Below are 20065 nucleotides of genomic sequence, written 5' to 3'. Positions count from 1 at the left end.
TTCATCTCAGTTTGTGTAAAACTCTGAAACTGACACCAAATTGCAGTGAATAAACATACGAATCCTGCAGTGAAACTCTTCAGGGGCATTTAGTATTTTTTTGTGATGTATCATTATTTCGTGCATTATTATTGCAGAGCTGCTGCATCGTGATGTTATCGTGGACCATGTATTGCATGTTGTATCATAGGTTATCTTGTGATTCCAACCCCTACCAATGTTTATCTTAACCAAATATCCACATGATCAATGAAGAAGAAAATATTTTTTTCCAACAGCTGTCCATTACCATGCTGCTTTTATCTTCCAGATGTTTGATTGACAAAGTCCAAAAGTCGATAGAATCTTTCTAATCCTCCACCATCTTCGTCCTCAGCGTGTATAGGACCTTTTCCAGGTGAAGTTCTCTCTTTCTGCATCCACGCTGCTCTGTTCTGGTGCCCGAGGTCTTGATCTCCTCATCACGGTGGCTCTCCTCCTGCGGAGAAGGGCCGTGTTACTGCCCCTGTTCCTCTGCCCAGCCTGGATGTCTTCCCCCAGTGGACCACCCCAGCTTGTTCCATCCATCCTCTCCCCTCTTAGGAAATCAGCCACAACTCTGAAGTACTCCAGAACTGCGATGTGACTCCAGCTTCCTTCCTCCACCTCCTTATTTTCATCCTTCCCTCCCTCCAGCTCCTCCTGTTCTTGAGTGAATCCACAGTGCCCTCCTTTGTCTGTCAACACCAGAAAGAAGTGGGGATTGCTCTGGAAAAGGGCGATGGGTATAGTGGAGGCAGGAGGGAGGAGAGGGTCGTCGCGGCTGCAGATGCAGAGCACGGGGACGGCCACTTCATCTGCATCTCTCAGGGGTTCGTTCCTCTCCCAGTAGCTGTCCCAGTCCTCAGCTGGCTGAGCCCTTTCCCCCAGTGCCCAGGCCACTGAGGGAGCCACCTCCCCCTCATAATGAGGTCTTGACCTCAGTCCAGAGTTGTTTAGAGGGTTGACTGGAGGCTTCTCCGGAAGCTGGGCTGAAGAGCAGAATAGAGTTTCTTCAAAGTCTCTCAGGGAGGAAGAGCTGAGGACCCGGTCCACATCCATGACTCCTCTGAAGGAATTTGCGTATCTTACACCAGAGCCATGTGAGAAATAAAGGTTATGATCATGTCTATATTCATATCAGTGTCACACATTTTTTTTATTACCTTCTCAGCTGCAGTTTCCGCTTCAACAGCACTCCCCAGCGATAAATGGCAGGCATGGCCGTTTTGAACCACAGCTGGCCCAGGAGCACAGGTGAGATGGCAGCAGCTGCAGTCAGGTATGTGCTCGATCCACATTCCCCCAGGTATGAGAGAAGGACTCCTGAACCCGAACCCTCACTCACTGCCACCAGCTCAGAGGACGGGTGGCGGCTGTGGACGTAGGCCAATGCCTGGAAATGAAAAGAAATCAATGTATCATCATTTCAGTTAAATCAGTGCAGACAAACAAGTTTTATAGCGCCTCACACAATAAAATAGAAGTGTAAAAAAGCCAGATCATGCTAAGAAATGCAATAACACAAAACAGATAAAAGAATAACATTTTTTTAAAAATTGAAAAATAAAAATATATTAAAAATAGTGTTGGAGCTAAAACCATAAAAATAAAAACATGATCCCTTGTTGTTTTAACCTGAATCATGGAACTCGTGATTTAAAGAGTCCTGTAGCGGATGTGGAGCCAGTGTAGATACAAATAAGACAAGTTTAATGAATTTAAATTAAGTTTTACCTGTTGAACCCTCAGGTCTACTGATAGTGGCCTTTTAATAATATTCTAATTTAGAATAAAACACAACGAGGCATCCTTTTCTCACTAAGTCTCTGAAACAGCACAGAATGTGAATATTTAAAAAAGCAAATTTAAAACCTATGTTTTTAAACTGTTTTACAGACATATCCTTTTATTCCATTTTATTTATTTTACTTTCTTTTAATCTCTTTTAGCATTGTATTGGTTTATCTTTTTCCTTTTATATAATTTTTTTTTCTCCATTTTATTATTTCATCATTCACTTCTCCCCATATTAACATATTTTATTTTAACATTTAATCTTTGTTTTGTTTTTTTGTGAGGGTTTGTAATCGCATTTGCTCCGTTTCAGTTAGTATGTTTTTCTGTTTGCATGGATGCAGGTGTGGGATTTGTTTATATTGTTCTTGAATGTAAAGTGTTTAAATTGATCAAATCAGATTGATTGAATTAAAATGAACATGGACATTTATGATTTCCAGACGATTCATTTTTTCAGACTTTGGTGAATACCTGTTTTTGCTTTGATGTTACTTGTTACAACAAAGTGACCACATCTCAGTTTGGGGGAATTCATTAAAAGTTTGCATAAAATATAACTTTGACTGGAAGATAAACTGAATCAATCTTTACCTGCTCAAGATCAGCCGGGTCTCCAAACTCAGTGAGTCGTGCTGTGGTCAGCGGGCACCCTGCTGTGGCCCGAGGGTGAAACACCACCACGTAAAAGCCCTGACGGATGGCCTGATGGCACAGGGCCTTCAAGTGAGGGCTCACCCCTCCCCATGAATGAGGGATGAGGAGAAGGACAGGAGGGGTCGAGGTGAAGCAACCCAGCGCCTTTCCCCCCAACTGATGCTCCTTCCTCCCCTCCCACCTCCCCCTCCCAATCCTCCCACCCAGTCCTGTCTCCAGAGCCCAGTCCACAGCTACTATCCCCCCGTCTCTCAGTAACAGATTGTCCCTGGTGAACTCTACTGTGTCTCCTTGTGGTCCACACAGCAGACCAGACAGGGTCTGGAGGTGGGGGTCTCCCCTGGGCCATGCAGCCGGTCTCGGCCTGGCCAGAGAGCCACAGTGGCGGAGCAGATATTTGGCCAGCGCAGAGGTTTTGCAGATGAGTGAAGGTTTATCTTTAGTCACAGACGCCCGTCCCGACCGACAGTGTGCTCTGAGCCAGCGAAGGACGAGACTCAGCAGGAACAGAAACAGAGACGGAAGCAAACAGAACAGACAGTCCCAAACAAACGGTGCCATCTTAACATAAAAATAATCCAGTGTTTTCTCGGGACGGTCTGCTGTGACTGACCTTTGACCCCCATAGTTTACAAACTGTTGCTTCATGCACCAGAGTGAAGGTCTGACCTGATAAGTTGACTGAAGTCTTGTTTCCCATTAACTTTAATGTGATTCTCCTCTTTAACCTTGTGAACCACCAGTTGTTCCCTGGAAATCCACTTTTTGGATTATTAATACAGCAGAAATGACTGAGTTCTACTCTGACTCTATTTAATTTACGCTGTCGTAATTTACTGAACTCCCTTATGAGGTCTTTGAATGCTTGAACTTGACATTCATCAAACAATGCAACAGCCACAAACAACAAGCACATTCCATCACCAGCACAGCAAGTTCGGCAAGTGCCCTGTAATCATGCTGAAAAAAGACAAAAGAACAAAAGAACAACCTGTACCTGTACTTTTCTTCTTTGGTGAAAACAGTTTTCTCTGTCAATGCAATGTTAAATGGAAACAGGCAAATTAAAATTACGTACACACCCTTCTCCTGGAAATCATCTTCAGTTCTAATCACATCAACGAAGTTTGAAGAAATGACATTGTTCAACTTAATTGTTTTATTTTTTTTAACCAACAATAATATTCTCACAGCAGTTTTATTTAAAAAGCACATTTCACACAGAGGCAGATTCAAGGACAGCAGTAATAGAATGAATTTATTTAAAATCACAAAGCACTGCTAAAAACTTTCAAGTCAAATAAAAGAGATTTTAATAAAGAGCAGAATAAAAGAGGTAAAGAGTTTCAAAGAGGTAAACAAAAACAATGATGGTGATGATGATTTGCTGAGGTGTTGGTTTGGTCTTCTTCTTGCATTGTCACTCTATAGTTCATAAACAGACTTTATTCAGTGAATTCATTCATTCAATTCATTTACTTGCAGAGCTCATGTAGTATTTAAACCATATACTGACTTACACAGGACCATAAAGAATAAATCAATAGAAACAGTTTGAGGTGTATCTATTTACAATGAATCACTTGAGGAGGGAAGGCCATTTCTAGTAAGTGAATGTCAGACCTGCATGATTTAACAAAGATAACCGGCCAAACAGGTGACTCCACCTCTGATGTGATGTGGTGTAAATATCAGTGTTGCAGTGACAGATCAGCAGTCTCCAAGACGACTTCAAGACATAAGGTATGTTACACTCGTATATCTAACAATCATTAGTGTGATAGTATAATATTATTTTATGCACCTAACTCTAATTGTCACTGCACTAGTGTTTTTTAGTCTTGGATGTTTGTTTTATCTGAATTAAATGCTTATTCTGGTGCAAATACCAAAGGCTACCATTTATGTATAAACTATTCATCATAATCAATTAATAATCGATCTGTGCAATTAATACCATCACTCAAATAGTTAAAGCATTGCATGTATGTAAATGGTAACCCTTAGTAATTCAACTAGCTCAAGCATTTAATTCTGACCACAGAAACAGTAGTGATTTGTAAAGTAATCAGAGCTCTCTCTCTCTCTCTCTCTGTATATATATATATAAAAATATATACACTAAAAAAATATCTGTAACTTCTGAAAACATCTGAAACCCAGTTTTTAATCTTTCCCTTGTGTCTATCACACAGGTGCTGCAATGATGGGTTGGTTGGCTGCACTGTGTCTCCTGCTGCTGCAGACTGGAGTTAATGCATTTGATATTTTTGATGGAGACTCTCTGAATCATCAGGAGATCACTGAGAGCGCCATCTTCGAAACCACGCTGGCTGTTTGCCGCGCTGTGGCTGCGGGCAAAAGGTTCATATTACCTGTAAGAGTTTAATCAAATTAAATTAAACAGATTTCTTACTAATAAATTATAAATATTATTATACATTACACTGCAATAAAACTGTGTGTGTGTGTGTTTAGAAACGGCCTTACACTGCTGATTCGGTTGCTCGTGCGTGTGATGCATCAAAATCCTCCAAGAGTTTCCTCCAAACCATCCAGTTGATCCAAGACAACAATGTATGGATAGACAAACGTTTTTTCTACAGCGCCCGCCATCACTTCGACAATGAGGAATTCAAGAAGGGAAAGAAACTCATCACGGATGGATTATCAGCCGTGAAGGCCAGCAATAAACGGCAGAACTTTGAAGCAGCAAGGAAAAAACTGGGAAGACTGCTGCATTCTTTACAGGTACTTTCTATTAATGAATCTCTATTACAGGTAATTTATGAAGAAAAACTGTGCTTTGATTGCATGAAATGTTTTTTGGGGATCTCTGTGAAAATAACTACTGTGTCTTACCTTTTCAAATCTGAAGGATTTCTACAGTCACAGTAACTGGGTGGAAATGGGAGAAACAACTCCAAACTCCAAGCTGATCAAATCAGGAAGCATCGGAAAAACCGCAGGTAAATGCATCAGAGCTATAATGTCAGTGTGTGTGAAAAATTCACCACCGTTTAACTTTCTGGTGTGTTCTCAATGTGGTCTGATGCTAAATTTATTGTGTTCAACAGCATATAAACCAAATCTAATCTCATCTAATCCACAGCAAAAAGCAGAGCAACCTGTCGCAGCTGCAACGGAGACGACTGCACGAACAACATTTTGGAGGATATCCTGCGGGAAAACATACTCACCACAGGATATTTTGATTTTGTTCCTCTTTCCTCCAAACCTGAGGGTAAATTTCTTCATGTACTTCACAGAATCTAACATATCATTGAGGAAACTACCTGACTGGGTCATTGACAGGATCTGAATCCTATGCTAGTTTTATGGTTGTGATTCCCAGATAGATGTGGGCCTAAAGTAGTCTACTTGTAAAAAACAAATATGGGCCAAACTTGCGGTGCTCTAGGCAAGGTGAAATCTTGATGTGAACCTAAAGACGCCCCTGTGGCAAATGGTAAATATGGTCCAAATAGCACAAACTAATTCGGGCCCCCCTTGGTTAACATGCGGTATTGCTATGGTTTACTTGAGGCCCAGATCTTGCAAATAGAAGCAAACTGCCAAAGTGCCATCATTCCATGCTGTATGTCGTCAAGCCAAGTGGACTCTTTTCAGACCATCAATTAAATGTATGTATGGGTATTTAACAATGTGTTTGCAAGCTACACATATATTGTTTGCATCACTGGGTTCAGGTTTGATTTCCATGTTCACAGCATGTTCTTCTGAAATGTTGACTTTTTGTTGACATCCAACAATGATAAACCTGTGGATGCTGTGGCTTTCATTCCCCCTCACTGGCGACACCCAGTGGCCATGTAGGCATTATGTTTTTGTGTTGTCCATCCAACCCATTCTTGTAAACACGATATCTCAAGAATGTCTTGAGGGATTTTCTTCAAATTTGCTAAGTAATGTACAGTTTGACTTGAGGATGAACTGATTCCTGTGGTCAAAGGACAAAGGTCATGATCACTGTTACACAATATCTTTGGGGACTTTCTTAAAATTTGACCAGTTGTCACTTAATCTCAAGGATTATCTGATTATATTTCAGTGGTCGAAGGTCAATGCTCACTGTGACCTCATATGACACTGGGAGAAAGGGTTTGTAGACTGATGGAGGCGCACAATCAAATACAAGACAGCTTTAATGCTAACATTCAAGGGATATTCCCCATCTAAATAAATAATAATAAATAAATAATAAATCAATAGATATGCAACATAAATAATTGTCTTATATGTTCTTTTAATTTAAGTTATACATAAAATACCTAACAAAGCCCATCTGACCACCAGGGCGGTAGTTATTGTGTAATCCTGGAAAAAAATAAAACAACCAAATGGCAGACACAGTGAACGGAATGTTGTCACTGATAGAGGACGCATGTGTAGAGCTGAGCATGTCAATCTTATTCTGTTTCCAACGGTAAACAGGAAAATGCAGCCATGGAGGTATATATGATTTTACAAGCCGCATTGATCCTACGGGTGGGATCAACAAAGACAAGACTGACTCTGAACACGGACATCTGCACGTCAAGGCAGCAAACATTGCCATTGCTGCGACCAGTCAGGTGCTGGAGGACATTCGACGGGCTGCCGGTGACACCACATTCCTACAGTAAGAAACCACTCAGTCACAGTTACTGTACGCACTTTAAAAATCTGAATCACTAAGTTATTTTCAACTTTTTGATTCCTCATTCCTCAGGCTGATGGGAATCAACAAAGGCAAAGCTCTTTGTTTTGTGATCGACACCACAGGCAGCATGAGCGATGACATTGCGACAGTGAGGATCGTCACAACCGCTATAATCAACAGCAGAGTGGGGACAGAGGACGAGCCCTCGGTTTACATTCTTGTACCGTTCAATGATCCAGGTGGGACCTTGAAGTCTTGTAGGTCATATTAACTATAGACTGTATAAGAAGAAGGCAAACATGACAGCCCCCTGGTGGCGACTGCTAACATTAGCTATTGTCCAATCGTAGCTAATGGGATATCAGATATATCATTTAGTCAAGTTCCATCACAGCAGCACAGCATCTGAAGTTTTTATACTGCAAGTTCATGATGTAGGAAGTATAGATATAATAATAAAGTGAGAATGGTAACAAAAATTGCAAACTACTCACCAAAATGAAAAATCTTATAATTTCTCACCTCTCGTCTCAACCTGAATGAAAGACTTTGGGCCCCTGACGAGGACTACAGACCCAGATGTCTTCAAGGGAGCTATCAATTCACTTACTGCAACTGGTGGAGAAGATTTTCCAGAAATGAGTCTTTCAGGACTTCGGGTACTGTTGAAATCTTTGAGACTGCTTCAAGATCTGTCCCCCGCAAAATAAAACCTGATAATTGTTCAAAACAAACTACATTGGTGCTGTCTGTCTCCTTCATACAGCTGGCTTTAACTGGTGCTCCTCCAGGGTCTGATATCTTCCTCTTCACTGATGCAACTGCTAAAGACGATTACCTGGCACCTGCAGTGATGGCACTCATAGAACGAACCAAATCAGTGGTGAGTATAGTCCTATGTTCGAGTTAAAGTACAGGCTGGATTTGTTTCTGATAATTTACTTATAAATAAAAAAATAATAACTGCCTATGATAAAATTTATAACATAATAACATTAGCATGCAAAGATGGTCGTATGACTGTTGGGCTTATCCAAAATTATCATAATGATCCACTTTATATAACCAACTTCATATATTTATGATAATAATGGAACATTTAGTTTCATCTATACTGGTGTGAGTGTGCCTCGCACTGTTTAAGCTTTAAAGGTGTGCACCATGCCCAACAGTCCACAGTTAGTGGTCTACTCCCTGGTTGTACCTAGGCACAAACACAATACTCTTACCAGCACTAGTGTCATTTTCATGATGTTTATAACAGGAAAGCAGGATTGAAATAAGATTTGTAAAGGCTTTTATGCCGTGTTACTTGCTAGGTTATAAAGTACGGTTGTTTAATTGGCCGAATATAAAGCGTTTATCTTTTCACAGATTGATAATACATGACGTTTTTATTGCAATTTTACATGATCTTGTCTCAGTGTCTCATTTACCTACTTTCTTTTTAGGTGTACTTCATGATTACTGGCCGCCTGGGGTTGCGTCGTCGAAGAGAGAGTAATAATACCAACAATCAACAACAACAACAACAACAACAACAACAACAACAACCCAAACTTTTAACCAGAGCATCTTCCCAGGTGTACGCAGACCTGGCTCAGGCTTCGGGAGGTGTGGCTATTCAAACCACAAAAAGTCAGCTGCTCACAGCCACCACCATCGTAACGGAGTCCTCCAACTCCGCTCAGGTACAAACAAAATGCTCACACTGGCAGTAATCAATTTTTAAAAAAAGATTCAATTGTGTCATCAGTTTTGATTAATCTTCCAGGTCATCCTTCTGCAAGCGACCAGGAATCCTGGAAAATCCGACAATTTCACTTTCACAGTGGACGAGTCAGTAAAAAACCTAACCATCTACATCACTCAGCTCTCCGCCACCTTTACTCTCATCAGTCCCTCAGGTGATCTGACATTGTCACTAGTTAAAGCTATATAGTGTGTGTTTATTAACCATTTATTAACTACTTAACCAGTGTGCTTCGTTAATTGTTTTCTCTAGGTGTGTCTCAGAGCAGCGCTAACCTGACAGGACCGTTGATCAGTTCATCCCAGTCAGTGGGAAACTTCCAGGCTCTGCAGCTGACAACACAAGTGGGACTGTGGGAAATAAGAATGGTGTCAACAGCTGCCTACACTGTGAAGGTCATAGGTGAGGCCTCCGGGATTATGTGGCTCAATCACATAATGAGTACTTAAGATTACATTCTTGTATGTCCTTCATCTTGACTGGACTATTTTCTCAAATCACAAAATAACCTGCTATTACTTAAAAACACATGCTATTGTTGTTCCTAGCGCTTAACTTCACACAAACTACCGGTTATAGGGTGTTGGCCAAGCAGGTTTTGAACCTAGGAGCCTCAAGATGGAAGATGTGTGCCAACCACTGAGCCATAAAATCAACCTGTCAACTATAGCTGTAAAAATATCGATAAATGAATCAACCAGCTTGGCAATGACACTTTGCACATACAGTCATTTTCTTAGAGAAGTGACGTTACGTTTAATTAAGTCACGCACAGATTTATGTGTGCTATGTTTCACTTTTGCAACTCTTTTCTTTTGCAGGTGAGAGTTCCATCGACTTCCTGTTTGACTTTTTGGAGGTGTCCGAGGGCCCATTGGGAGGTTTTGATGTCCTGGAAAATCGCCCCAGAGCTGGTAAAGGACCCAGAACTTTGTGATACTTGAAAAATAAAATTGATCAACTTCTATATGCTTGAATAGATTTTCTTCCTTTTTTTTTTAACCCTGAAGGTGCCAACGCTAGCCTGAGGGTGACGATTACTGGGAGTGTGTCTGCCACAGTGACAGAAGTGACTCTGGTGGAATCCTCCACGTCAGGAACGGTTAATGGCAGTGTGGAGGCTCAGGGAGAAGGAAAATACTTTGTTAGGTTTGACAATATTCCATCGAATGAGTTTGTGGTGCTTGTGAAAGGCCAGAGTGGCAACGCATCCTCCAGAGCTGTTTCATCATTCCAAAGGCAGTCATCTTCGAGCCTCCGAGCCTCTGCTGTGACTGTTTCTGCTGTAAGTAAAATACGTCCGGCTAAAAACTAAGAATTGCAGTTTTGATTTTATACCTGTTACTGAATGTTTTCCTTTTGTTTTTGTTAGGATGATTCAGAAGATGTTTTGGAACCAGGAGTACCTTTCTCTGTTCCTTTCTCTGTGTTGAAAAACGGCTCAGGAGGAAACTTCATCATCCAAGCTACCAATGACCAAGGTTTTACGTTATCATTCCCATCCACTTTATCCCTGACCACTGGAAGCTGGGCAAATGGCACAGTAAACATCACAGCACCTGCTAGCACTCCATCGGGCACTGATGTGACCCTGACCATCGAGGCCAGTGCTCCAGGAGGCACAGACACCAACTATGCTGTTCTGCGTTTGACTGTCCTCACCCCGGTAACTGTCAAAATCATTCCACCCTTCATCAGTGCTTTTACTTTTTGAATTGCTGAAAACGAGTTGATTTGACTTTTTTTTTCTTTCCACAGGTGACCGATTTCACTGAGCCAGTGTGTCAGCTGCTCAACCTGCAGTCCAACTGCTCTGCAAACTGCAGCGCATCGATGTGGGAGCTCTTAGCGGAAGTGACTGACGGGGCGAACGGGTCGGGCATCGCCACCATCAGAGTAGGAGAAGGCAACGGGACCATGAACACTAGCCTGTCCCCCAGTAATACAACGCTGGTGTCGTATACAGAGTCTTGTTGTTCACCTGATGTGGAGATAGTAGTTGTGGATCAGGTGGGCAATGTAGGCTCCTGTTCCTACACGGTCCGAACAACGACACCAACCATGAACACCACTACAACCACCACTACAACAACCGCACAGCCGACGACAACAGCAGCATCTACACAAGCTGTTCAGTCTTTTGTTCTTTGCCTTAGCATCACAATTCTAGGGCTCAGCTTAACCATCTAAAACGGGATCAATTCAATCTTTACATGTTGACGTCAAGTATCTCAATGATTTTCCTTTGTTTGTGTTTTGTTCATATCCTATGTTATATCCTGTGCCTGTTCTTGGCACTTACTGTATGTTAAAAAAGGGCTGATGCAGAAACTGATATTAGGGAGTAAACAAATTCAATTCCTGAGATGATCAAGATCTATTTGATATTTAACACTTAAACCAATACTAATACAGCACTGAAGTAAATCCTACAAATTTGTTTCCTACAGCTGAAAATTTTAAAATAAAAAGATTGAAGTAGAGAATGTTTGATTTGATTTAAATCCATTGACCATTACCAAGGTAGCATAGAAAGTAGAATGGAAAAACTGCATATACCATCTATTAACATCATTATTGTTTTTATTTCATTCATAATTCGGGCACTGCTGATATTTAAGCTGTGATAGTTACTGATGATTAAATTAAAATGTTATCTACGTCTGAGACTTGTTTATTGTACACATCATTAAAAAATATATATATATATATCATGATAAATACAATATAAAGCCAAAACATGGATTACACAATAAAGTAAGAATATTCATACCCATACAGTCGAGCTTTCAGTGGCATGATTCAAAGGTTAAAAAATGGGGCAGCCTGTAGATCACCTTAAATCTTAGTAATGAAGCAAGATGGTTATTCACACTGTATAAATCAAACATCATATTTGGTGGCTATCACCAAAATGTGATATACAAATGAAAGAAAAGGGAAACAAGAACATGAAGTGTTGGGTTGTTTCTCATGGGAGCTGCAGAGAACATAAGTGATTCCCTCCTGAGCTGAACAAAATCATTAGAGTGCCATCTAGTGGAGGAAGTATGAGCATCCCTGACTGAGAATAAAGAATTCCCTGAAATACAGTATTTTGGTGCATCACCATAAATTATCCTGTAACCCATTTAAGAGAAGCAAGAACAAGAAGCCTAAATCTGCTATGATGTGATGTTTCAGACCCATCAGGAATTTTAATCACAAAGTAAATGAGTAATACAAGTACACAAAGTAAATACATGATACCACCAACCCTGCAGGTTGTGGTATCATGTTCATGGGAGAGTGCACAGTACTGCTGTTTCTCTGTATGATTAGGTCGTTGTAACATGATGCCGGTGTAGAAGAAGCCCTGTGGAGACAAGACACAGCATCAGGCCCTCCCTCTATTTCTGTGTTGGGTCAATTATCTTAAGCTTCTTCACTTCTCTGTTGATGTGGCGACCTCAACATCCGTCAATCAACTATCCACAGGAATTGTTCTACATGTTTTGGGGGAATATGCCTTTTGCTCGCAAAGCAAGCTGGGGAAGAGGAATCATTCAATAACTGCTACGAGCCTGGACCTGAACCCTGCTGTCTTGGTTTTGCCGATGACACCTTAAGAGAGCTGAAACGCTGGGAATGAATTCTTTGACTTTGTTCGTCGTTCAGAGCACTTCATCTCAATACCTATGAGGAAGTTTAGCAGTCAGGTTTCTGCTGCTTACATCCCAGATATCACATAACAGGTTTAACAAGTACAGCACAGTCACACCCTGACCAGAGCCCATAAGGCAGGTGTTGACACAATAATGAGTTTAGAGGACAACTGCAGGACCTCAGGTACTGTACACTTTTAACTCACCATTATTAATTGCACCTAATGAATAGAAGGAGCCTCATATTTTTATATAAATGTAAATGTACATAGTTCCTGTCTTCTACAAATAATATTAAAAATCATGTTTTCTGGTTTAAAAGGGTTTTGCAGGTTGTTTGAAATAACTGTAAACTGTCATTCATAAGATATTAAGATGAACTTCATAAAGTTTTCATGCTTTAATGTAGATTTGGTGGTGAATGGTTGAATGATTAGTGTTTATACAGAGAAAAGGGTGTGTGTATGACTGATTATGAAGAATTCTATTCGTGAGTGAGTAATGAGGAGTGAGCTGATTTTTCTTATGATCCTTTCCAATGCAATATAAACTGACGTTATGCGATTGATAAAGTGATTTTGTGATCACATGTACAGTTCTGTTTGCTGTCAAAAGTCTTTTTAAGCAAAACTCGATCAGCATAAAAAAGTATTTCCAGTTGTGGCATTTGCGACATGTAACACATCCTTTGTTGTGTTGTTGAAAGCAAGAAATGAAGATGTAACTGATGCCATGAGCTGCCAAAACCAACAAACATAGCTGAAAGAAATGTGTTTCTCCTCAGGTAGGTTATGGCGTCAGAGTTGGCCGTGTTGTGCCTCCTGCTCCTGCACTCTGGAGCTCATGGCTTTGGGATATTACCCGGGAAATCTCAGAGTCACCTGGAAATCACTGAGAGTGCAATTTTAAATGTTGTCGTTTCAGTGTGCCGTGATCTGGCTCAAGCAGAAGGGGCAGACTTTACATTCCCTGTAAGAGTTCACTTCACTTGAAGTTTGCACCAGAAATGACATATCTGTCACTAATGTCTGTATGATTTAACTGTGTGTGTGTGTGTGCGTGTGTGTGTGTGTGTGTAGTCGCAGCCTTACACCACAGAAGCTGTTGCTGTTGCCTGCAACGCAAAAAAATCATCCAAGAGGTTCCAGCTGGCCTTAACATCTGTCATATTACGGAACGTACGGGTGGATCTCCGTCATGCACTCAATGGGAGCTTCCACTTTGATGAGGAAATGTTTGTGCAAGGAAGGAGAATCATTGCAGAGGGAGTCCAGGCCGTCAAAGCAAGCAACAAGCAAGAAAACTTTGAGGCAGCGAGGGAGAAACTGGGGGAGATTTTACATCCATTACAGGTATTCATCATTCACATTTTACTGCTTTAGATCCAGATAGATTTGATGACTTACTGCCCCTTATCTTCTTTGGTTAAGGATTTCTACAGTCATAGTAACTGGGTGGAACTGGGGAACAAATTCCCAAACTCAAATCTGATCCGATCTGACACCAGCATTGGAAACCTAGCAGGTAAGGAAACATTCGAGGAATGCAGTCTGGGTGTGATTGAAATGATCTCAAACAAGAAACCAAATGTCTTGTTGATGAACTTTTCCTCAGAAAAAAGCAGAGCAACGTGTCGAAACTGTGAAGGAGACGACTGCACCAACAACATTCTGGAGGACGTCATAGCAGAGGGGATACTGACCTCCGGCTATTTTGGTATTGTGCCTATAGTCTCAACAAAACCAAAAGGTAAATAATTTGTTAATTTACCCATTAATGCTGAAGTAAATATAACAAAGGAATGTATAATTTGTGTATATTAAGCTGCAGTCAGAGATGCACTGATTATCTCATTCTCCAGAGGGGCTGTATGTGAGAATGCAGAGTGAGAGACTCAAGACTTTTTCAGGCTGGTCCCCCTAGAATAGAACTCCAGATAATGCCCAAAGGACATTTTTAACACACGTCAAAATTACAAATAAAAGCATAAAGAATGCAAATATGTCACACAGACGAAGATCCCAGGAGAGCTTTTGGTGATAAGAGCCAACACCACTGCCAACGTGCAGCAGAAATTATAGATATAAATCCAGCCTCTACGCTCCAGAGATTTCTGTGTTGAGCATTGTTCATGTGTAATAGACAAACGCCGGAGAAAGACCGGACCCAATTGGATGGACATTCTGCAGAGTACATGTCTGAAAACAGCTTTAGATAAATGTAAATTATAAGAATCCTTTCATGTCAATTTCAAGTTTTTGTTTTCACACTGTGTTTGTTAAACAGGAAAATGCAGCCATGGAGGAGGGGTGGATCAAACAAGCACCATTGAGCCTAAAGGTGGAATCAACAAAGACGAGTTTGAGTCTAATCATGGACACCTTCACACTGAAGCGGCAAACATGGCCATAGCTGCAACCGGTCAGCTACTAGACGATGTTCGAAGGGCTGCTGGTGACAGAGCCTTCCTCCAGTACGAAAACCTTTCTGCACACTTCGATGTGCACAGTTGCTCATTGCTTGTTTTTTTTTCAATCTCTTATCTGTCGCTCTTCGTCCCCTCAGGATGATGGGAATCTCCAAAGGATCCAGTAAAGCTCTTTGTTTCGTGATCGACACAACAAAGAGCATGAGTGATGACATTGAGGCAGTGAGGGACGTCACCTCCTCCATAATCAACAGTGAAGTGGGAACAGAGAACGAGCCCTCCACTTACATTCTTGTACCGTTCAATGATCCAGGTTCTGTTCATTAAAAACTGTGGCATGTTCCCAATTGTAATAAATCAGCAGATTTCCACGTGTCATCCTAGATCCTAGAAACGTAATTCTTACTCTTGTTTCCAAATGTTGCACAGAACTTGGGCCGCTGACAAAGACGACAGACCCACAAGTGTTCAAGAACGTTATCAACTCACTGTCGGCTACTGGGGGAGGAGACGATGAAGAGCTGAGTCTCTCTGGGCTGCAGGTTCGGTCACGTCTTTGAGTTAATTCATCTACTTTAAGAGAACTTGAATTTCTTGTAGCCCATCGTTACTGTTTTCTTTGACCCAGATGGCTTTAAGTGCTGTTCCTTTAAACTCTGAGATCTTCCTCTTCACTGATGCGCCTGCTAAAGACAAACACCTGAAAAGTGCAGTGATTGCACTCATAGAGCGAACTCAAACAGTGGTGAGTAACAAATGCTGTAACTTTTCTTTTCTTGTTTTGTGACCAAAAACATTCCATCCATTATTTTCCATTTATCCAGGCTTGGGTCACAATCAGGGTATTCCAGATGTCCCTCTCCCTATAGCCACAAATTCCAGCTCTTTCTGGGGAGATCCCAATGGGTTTCTCTTGCATGGCTGGCTAAGTTGAATGTAACACTTTGAATGTGTTTTTTTTCTCCAGGTGAACTTCATGATTACTGACTCAACAGTGACCAATCGTCGGATTCTGCGTGACAACATCAGGAGACAGAGAGCGATCACCACATCAGACGCTCAGGTGTACAGAGACCTGGCTCAGGCTTCAGGAGGTCAGGCTATTGAAGTCACAAAAACGGAGCTCCCCGTGGCCACCAGCATCATAACAGAGTCCACCAGCTCCTCATTGGTGATGGCACAATCATCTCGCTGCTAGTTAGCATTGTCACCTCAAGGATCTCAGCTGTTTCACTGGTTTTATGTGATTTTTCCAGGTGACCCTTCTGCAAGCAGCCAGGAACCCAGGAAAAATGGAGAATTTCTTCTTCAGGGTCGATGGAACAATCACAAACCCGAGAGTTTACATCACCGGGCAATCTGTCACTTTCACTCTCATCAGCCCCAATGGTAATACTTTATAGTTGCAGAACACCACTTATTACACCATTTGCAGAATTGGATTTGTTGTTTTATGGAGCAGAGCTGCAGCTACAATTGGACTCAAATCTATTTATTTCAGCGTTATCATCAGACAGCAAATATATTTTCCTCATTTATTCAAAGATCTTCCTCCCTTCCAAAACAGTAACTCTAAGACAGATAAGAAAATCAGTGAAGAATATCTTGTTTGCCATGTGAATTAAGAAGGTTTGTGAGGTGGTCTGGTGTGAAAGTAGCTGTAACAGTCACACTTTGCATTGCTGCTCCTTTACAAAAGTAGTTGCTGCACATATTTTGCATCAGTAATTTCCTGCCAACAAGCTGTCTTGGTTTTCTTTGAAGGTGAATCACAGCAAAGCACCGACACAACAGGCTCACTGATCACCGCATCGCAGTCAGTGGGAAACTTCAGGACTCTGCGTATAAAAACAGAAGTTGGACAGTGGGAAATAAGAATGATGTCGACCAATCCCTACACTCTGAAGGTCATAGGTGAGAAACCAATGATTGATAAAGATTGATTAAAAAATCAATCCCTACACTTAAAGCCCAATCCTTGCTGTGGCTTGTTTCTCAGAAAGCATGCTCTCCTCTTGTTTGCTCAACACATGCTCAGGTTACGTGATTTTGACACAACTCTATTTGAGAAATGCAGCTGAAATTATAAAGAGATTTCTTCTTGAAATACCACATCAGGTTCAGCGTCTGTTCCACTTTAGCTTTCATTTTTCAGTATAATCTCACATGGAACTCCGGCTTCCCCCCCGCAGCCCAAAGACATGCAGCTCAAGTTCAGCTGTGACTCTAAATTGCCCTTAAGATGCAGGTTGAGTCGCACTGATTATGAAAATGTACAACTTGTTGACTTCACCTTTTTGTTTGATTCTTTCCTCTTTTTCTTAGGTCAGAGTTCTATTGACTTCCTGTTCGACTTTGTGGAGGCGTCGCAGGGCCCGTTCACCGGATATGACGCTCTTGACACACGCCCCAGAGCTGGTAAAGGAATGTTTCAGAGTGAATTTGATGAATCAAGTCAGACTGGTTAAAAAAGAATTTCTTTAAAAGGTGTGAACGGTACCTTGTTGGTGACCTTAACGGGGAGTGACTCTGGCACGCTGACGGAAGTCACCCTGGTTGAATCAAGGGGGTCGAAGGAGGTTAACGGAGTTCTGGAGTCACAGGGAAGTGGAAATTTCTTGGTTCGGGTTGACCAGATGCCATCGGAGGAGTTTGTGGTGCGGGTGAAGGGGAAAGATGGCAGCTCTTCATCGGGCGTCTTCCAAAGGCAATCACCTACCAGCTTCAGAGCCTCTAATGTGACCATCACTGTGAGTACCCATCCCAGACCATCAAAAACTTTATTTCAACCATTAGCATTCATCACTACAAATGCTTTATCTTTTCTCTGTATTTAGGCCGATTCAAATCCCATCCTAGTACCAGGAACACTATTCTCTGTGCCCTTCTCTGTGACGACCAGTGGAACCGGGGGAAACTTCACCATCCGAGCCACCAACAACCAACAACGGTTTAACTCAGTATCTCCAACCTCTTTAATCCTGGTCTCTGGAAACAGCACAGATGGCACAGTGAACATCACCGCACCGCTCAACACTCCATCTGGAACTGATTTCACCATGACCATTGAAGCCGAGGCTCCAGGGGGCGCTGACACCAACTACGTCATGCTGCGTTTCTCCGTTCTTAACACGGTAATACTCCCATTTAAGAGTCACGTTTATTAAAGATAGGAGGTTTCCTAGAAAACATTATGTAACTTGTTATTTCTTTTTAAAGATTTTAAAAATATTCATTTATCACTGGACCTTTCAATCTTCTGAGTGTTTTACTGCTTTCAGACAGTTATTTACAACATCCTTTCTAGGACCATGCTTCATGAATAAACTGGAGATTTCTTGCAGTGTCCTTCAGTGGTTCTTCAATATCTTGGTTCATATCAACAAATTAATTTTTCTAGAAGAGGCTGCAGCTTCTTAGCCATGGGCTCGATCTCTGTAAAACATGCCTCCATATGATTATGTCTCCATGAGAATGTGGTCTAGTGGGAGCGCTCCACCGAACAGAGATAATATCTTCCGTGGAACTCGTCCAGTTTGGCAGCATGTTTCCAGCTGACGCCTGAGACTGGAATGCATGACTCCATTTTGACAGTTTTTTTTTCTACATCTCTAATAGATTTTCACGTGGTATGATTTTCATTTTTCTTTTCTTGACATGATAATAGAGCTTCGTGTTGCATTGGACGTTCACCACCCTGACAAGTTTGTCTACTTTTTTCAGTTTCAGTTTTTTCCTGTCATGAGATTTATTTCATTTCTAAATAAATGATTTTTCTTTTCCATGACCTTCATTAATGTATGAACTCACTTATCATCTTTCTTTTCTTTTTTCTTCATAGGTGACTGATTTCACTCAGCCGGTGTGTCAGCTGCTCAAATTGTCCAACTGCTCTGGTGCCTGCAACTCGACATGGGAGCTCTCTGTGCGGGTGTCTGATGGGGATGGCGGGGTGGGTGTAGAGCGCGTCAGCCTCAAACAAGGCAACGGGTCCCTGAACACCAGCCCAGACGCTGAAAACGCGAACATAACACTGGTGTCCTACAGGGCGTCTTGCTGCTCACCTGACATGGAGCTCCTGGCTGTGGATCGGGTGGGAAATGTGGGCCTCTGTTTCTACTCTCTCAAGGAGAGTTCCCCAGATGCTCTCTCTTCATCCACCAAAGTCACTCAGTCACTCTTTCTTTTCCTGAGCACGCTGGTGCTCGGGCTCCATGTGACGACTCAGGGGGGAATTCAGTGACTCCAGTAAAGCTCTGATCAACCTGCTGTATAACTGCAATCTGATGATGATGACTGCAATCTGTTTCAGGTTGAGCACAAGGTGTTTTTTTTTCTTTTTTCAAAGTAAAGCTAGTTGCAAAATTGATTACTGTAGTCTGACATTAAAAACTGATTTTCATCTGCATTGCTGCTGTTATTAAAGTAGATTTTCCTCAGAGAGATGAGGTATGATGACCTTTAAAATCATGAAAAGAGAAATCCTGTTGCTTCCCCCGAGACAGAAAGACTGTCGGAGGGTTTGCTGTACCAACAAATGGAAGTGGCAGACATTTTATTTTTCTTTAAAAAAAACCACTTTTTTTATTGTTGTCATAGTATTGTCTAATGTATCATTCTTTACAGAAAACAAACGTTGCTTTTCACATTTTGCTACAAGTTAAGCAATTTTTCTCCGGTTTCCTTTTTCACTATTTACATTTTGAAAAGTTTGCAAAGGGACTCATTTAAATCAACTGGCCCGTGATTGTGGGACTCTCTTATGCATGTTGATGGGGGGGGGGTCCAGTATGTTTACTACCATGTAATAGGAGGAATTTGAAGATTAAAGTTACAAATTAAAAAAAACATCCCATTACTTTAACATATTTGTGATTTTTTAACACTGTTATTTTAAAAAAAGCGATAACAGTGTCTGCTTACTTCTACTAAACCTTTATCACAACTTGCACATGTCCCTCTAACCTGCAGCCTCCTCCGTCCAGGAGGAACCCTTCTATTGTCAAATCACTTTAAATATTGTAAATATATCAAAATATTTTTGCAATAGCATTAAAGGTACATTATGATAAAACCGGCGTGGGGATTATGTTGAATCAGCCACA

The 20065-nt window shown here is 41.4% G+C and overlaps 3 protein-coding genes across 3 annotated transcripts; 2 read left to right on the top strand and 1 right to left on the bottom strand.

Annotated features, from left to right (window-relative positions):
- Nucleotides 1-236: 236 nt before the first annotated feature.
- On the bottom strand, nucleotides 237-3215 carry LOC109635718 (protein ABHD15). The gene is made up of 3 exons (XM_020097072.2): nucleotides 2410-3215; nucleotides 1185-1414; nucleotides 237-1105 (listed from the first exon to the last, which is right to left on the bottom strand). Exons 1-3 carry the CDS (start codon nucleotides 3118-3120, stop codon nucleotides 373-375), a joined length of 1674 nt encoding a protein of 557 aa, XP_019952631.2. The 5' UTR covers nucleotides 3121-3215; the 3' UTR covers nucleotides 237-372.
- An 875-nt stretch (nucleotides 3216-4090) lies between these two features.
- On the top strand, nucleotides 4091-11550 carry LOC109635845 (von Willebrand factor A domain-containing protein 7-like). The gene is made up of 16 exons (XM_020097277.2): nucleotides 4091-4215; nucleotides 4668-4849; nucleotides 4951-5223; nucleotides 5351-5441; nucleotides 5585-5716; nucleotides 6928-7114; nucleotides 7205-7374; nucleotides 7682-7794; nucleotides 7902-8018; nucleotides 8587-8826; nucleotides 8910-9042; nucleotides 9141-9290; nucleotides 9710-9802; nucleotides 9899-10173; nucleotides 10261-10554; nucleotides 10647-11550. Exons 2-16 carry the CDS (start codon nucleotides 4676-4678, stop codon nucleotides 11076-11078), a joined length of 2874 nt encoding a protein of 957 aa, XP_019952836.2. The 5' UTR covers nucleotides 4091-4215; nucleotides 4668-4675; the 3' UTR covers nucleotides 11079-11550.
- A 1027-nt stretch (nucleotides 11551-12577) lies between these two features.
- On the top strand, nucleotides 12578-20034 carry LOC109635846 (von Willebrand factor A domain-containing protein 7-like). The gene is made up of 16 exons (XM_069539616.1): nucleotides 12578-12716; nucleotides 13317-13503; nucleotides 13612-13884; nucleotides 13963-14056; nucleotides 14147-14281; nucleotides 14819-15005; nucleotides 15098-15273; nucleotides 15390-15502; nucleotides 15589-15705; nucleotides 15928-16131; nucleotides 16217-16349; nucleotides 16725-16874; nucleotides 17286-17378; nucleotides 17448-17710; nucleotides 17798-18094; nucleotides 18802-20034. The coding sequence occupies exons 2-16, from the start codon at nucleotides 13324-13326 to the stop codon at nucleotides 19201-19203; spliced, it is 2817 nt and encodes a 938-aa protein (XP_069395717.1). The 5' UTR covers nucleotides 12578-12716; nucleotides 13317-13323; the 3' UTR covers nucleotides 19204-20034.
- The last annotated feature ends 31 nt before the right edge of the window (nucleotides 20035-20065 follow it).

Source organism: Paralichthys olivaceus, chromosome 15 (genome assembly GCF_024713975.1).
Source record: "Paralichthys olivaceus isolate ysfri-2021 chromosome 15, ASM2471397v2, whole genome shotgun sequence".
NCBI classification, from domain to species: Eukaryota; Metazoa; Chordata; class Actinopteri; order Pleuronectiformes; family Paralichthyidae; genus Paralichthys; species Paralichthys olivaceus.
This window is presented reverse-complemented; position numbering and strand designations above follow the sequence as displayed.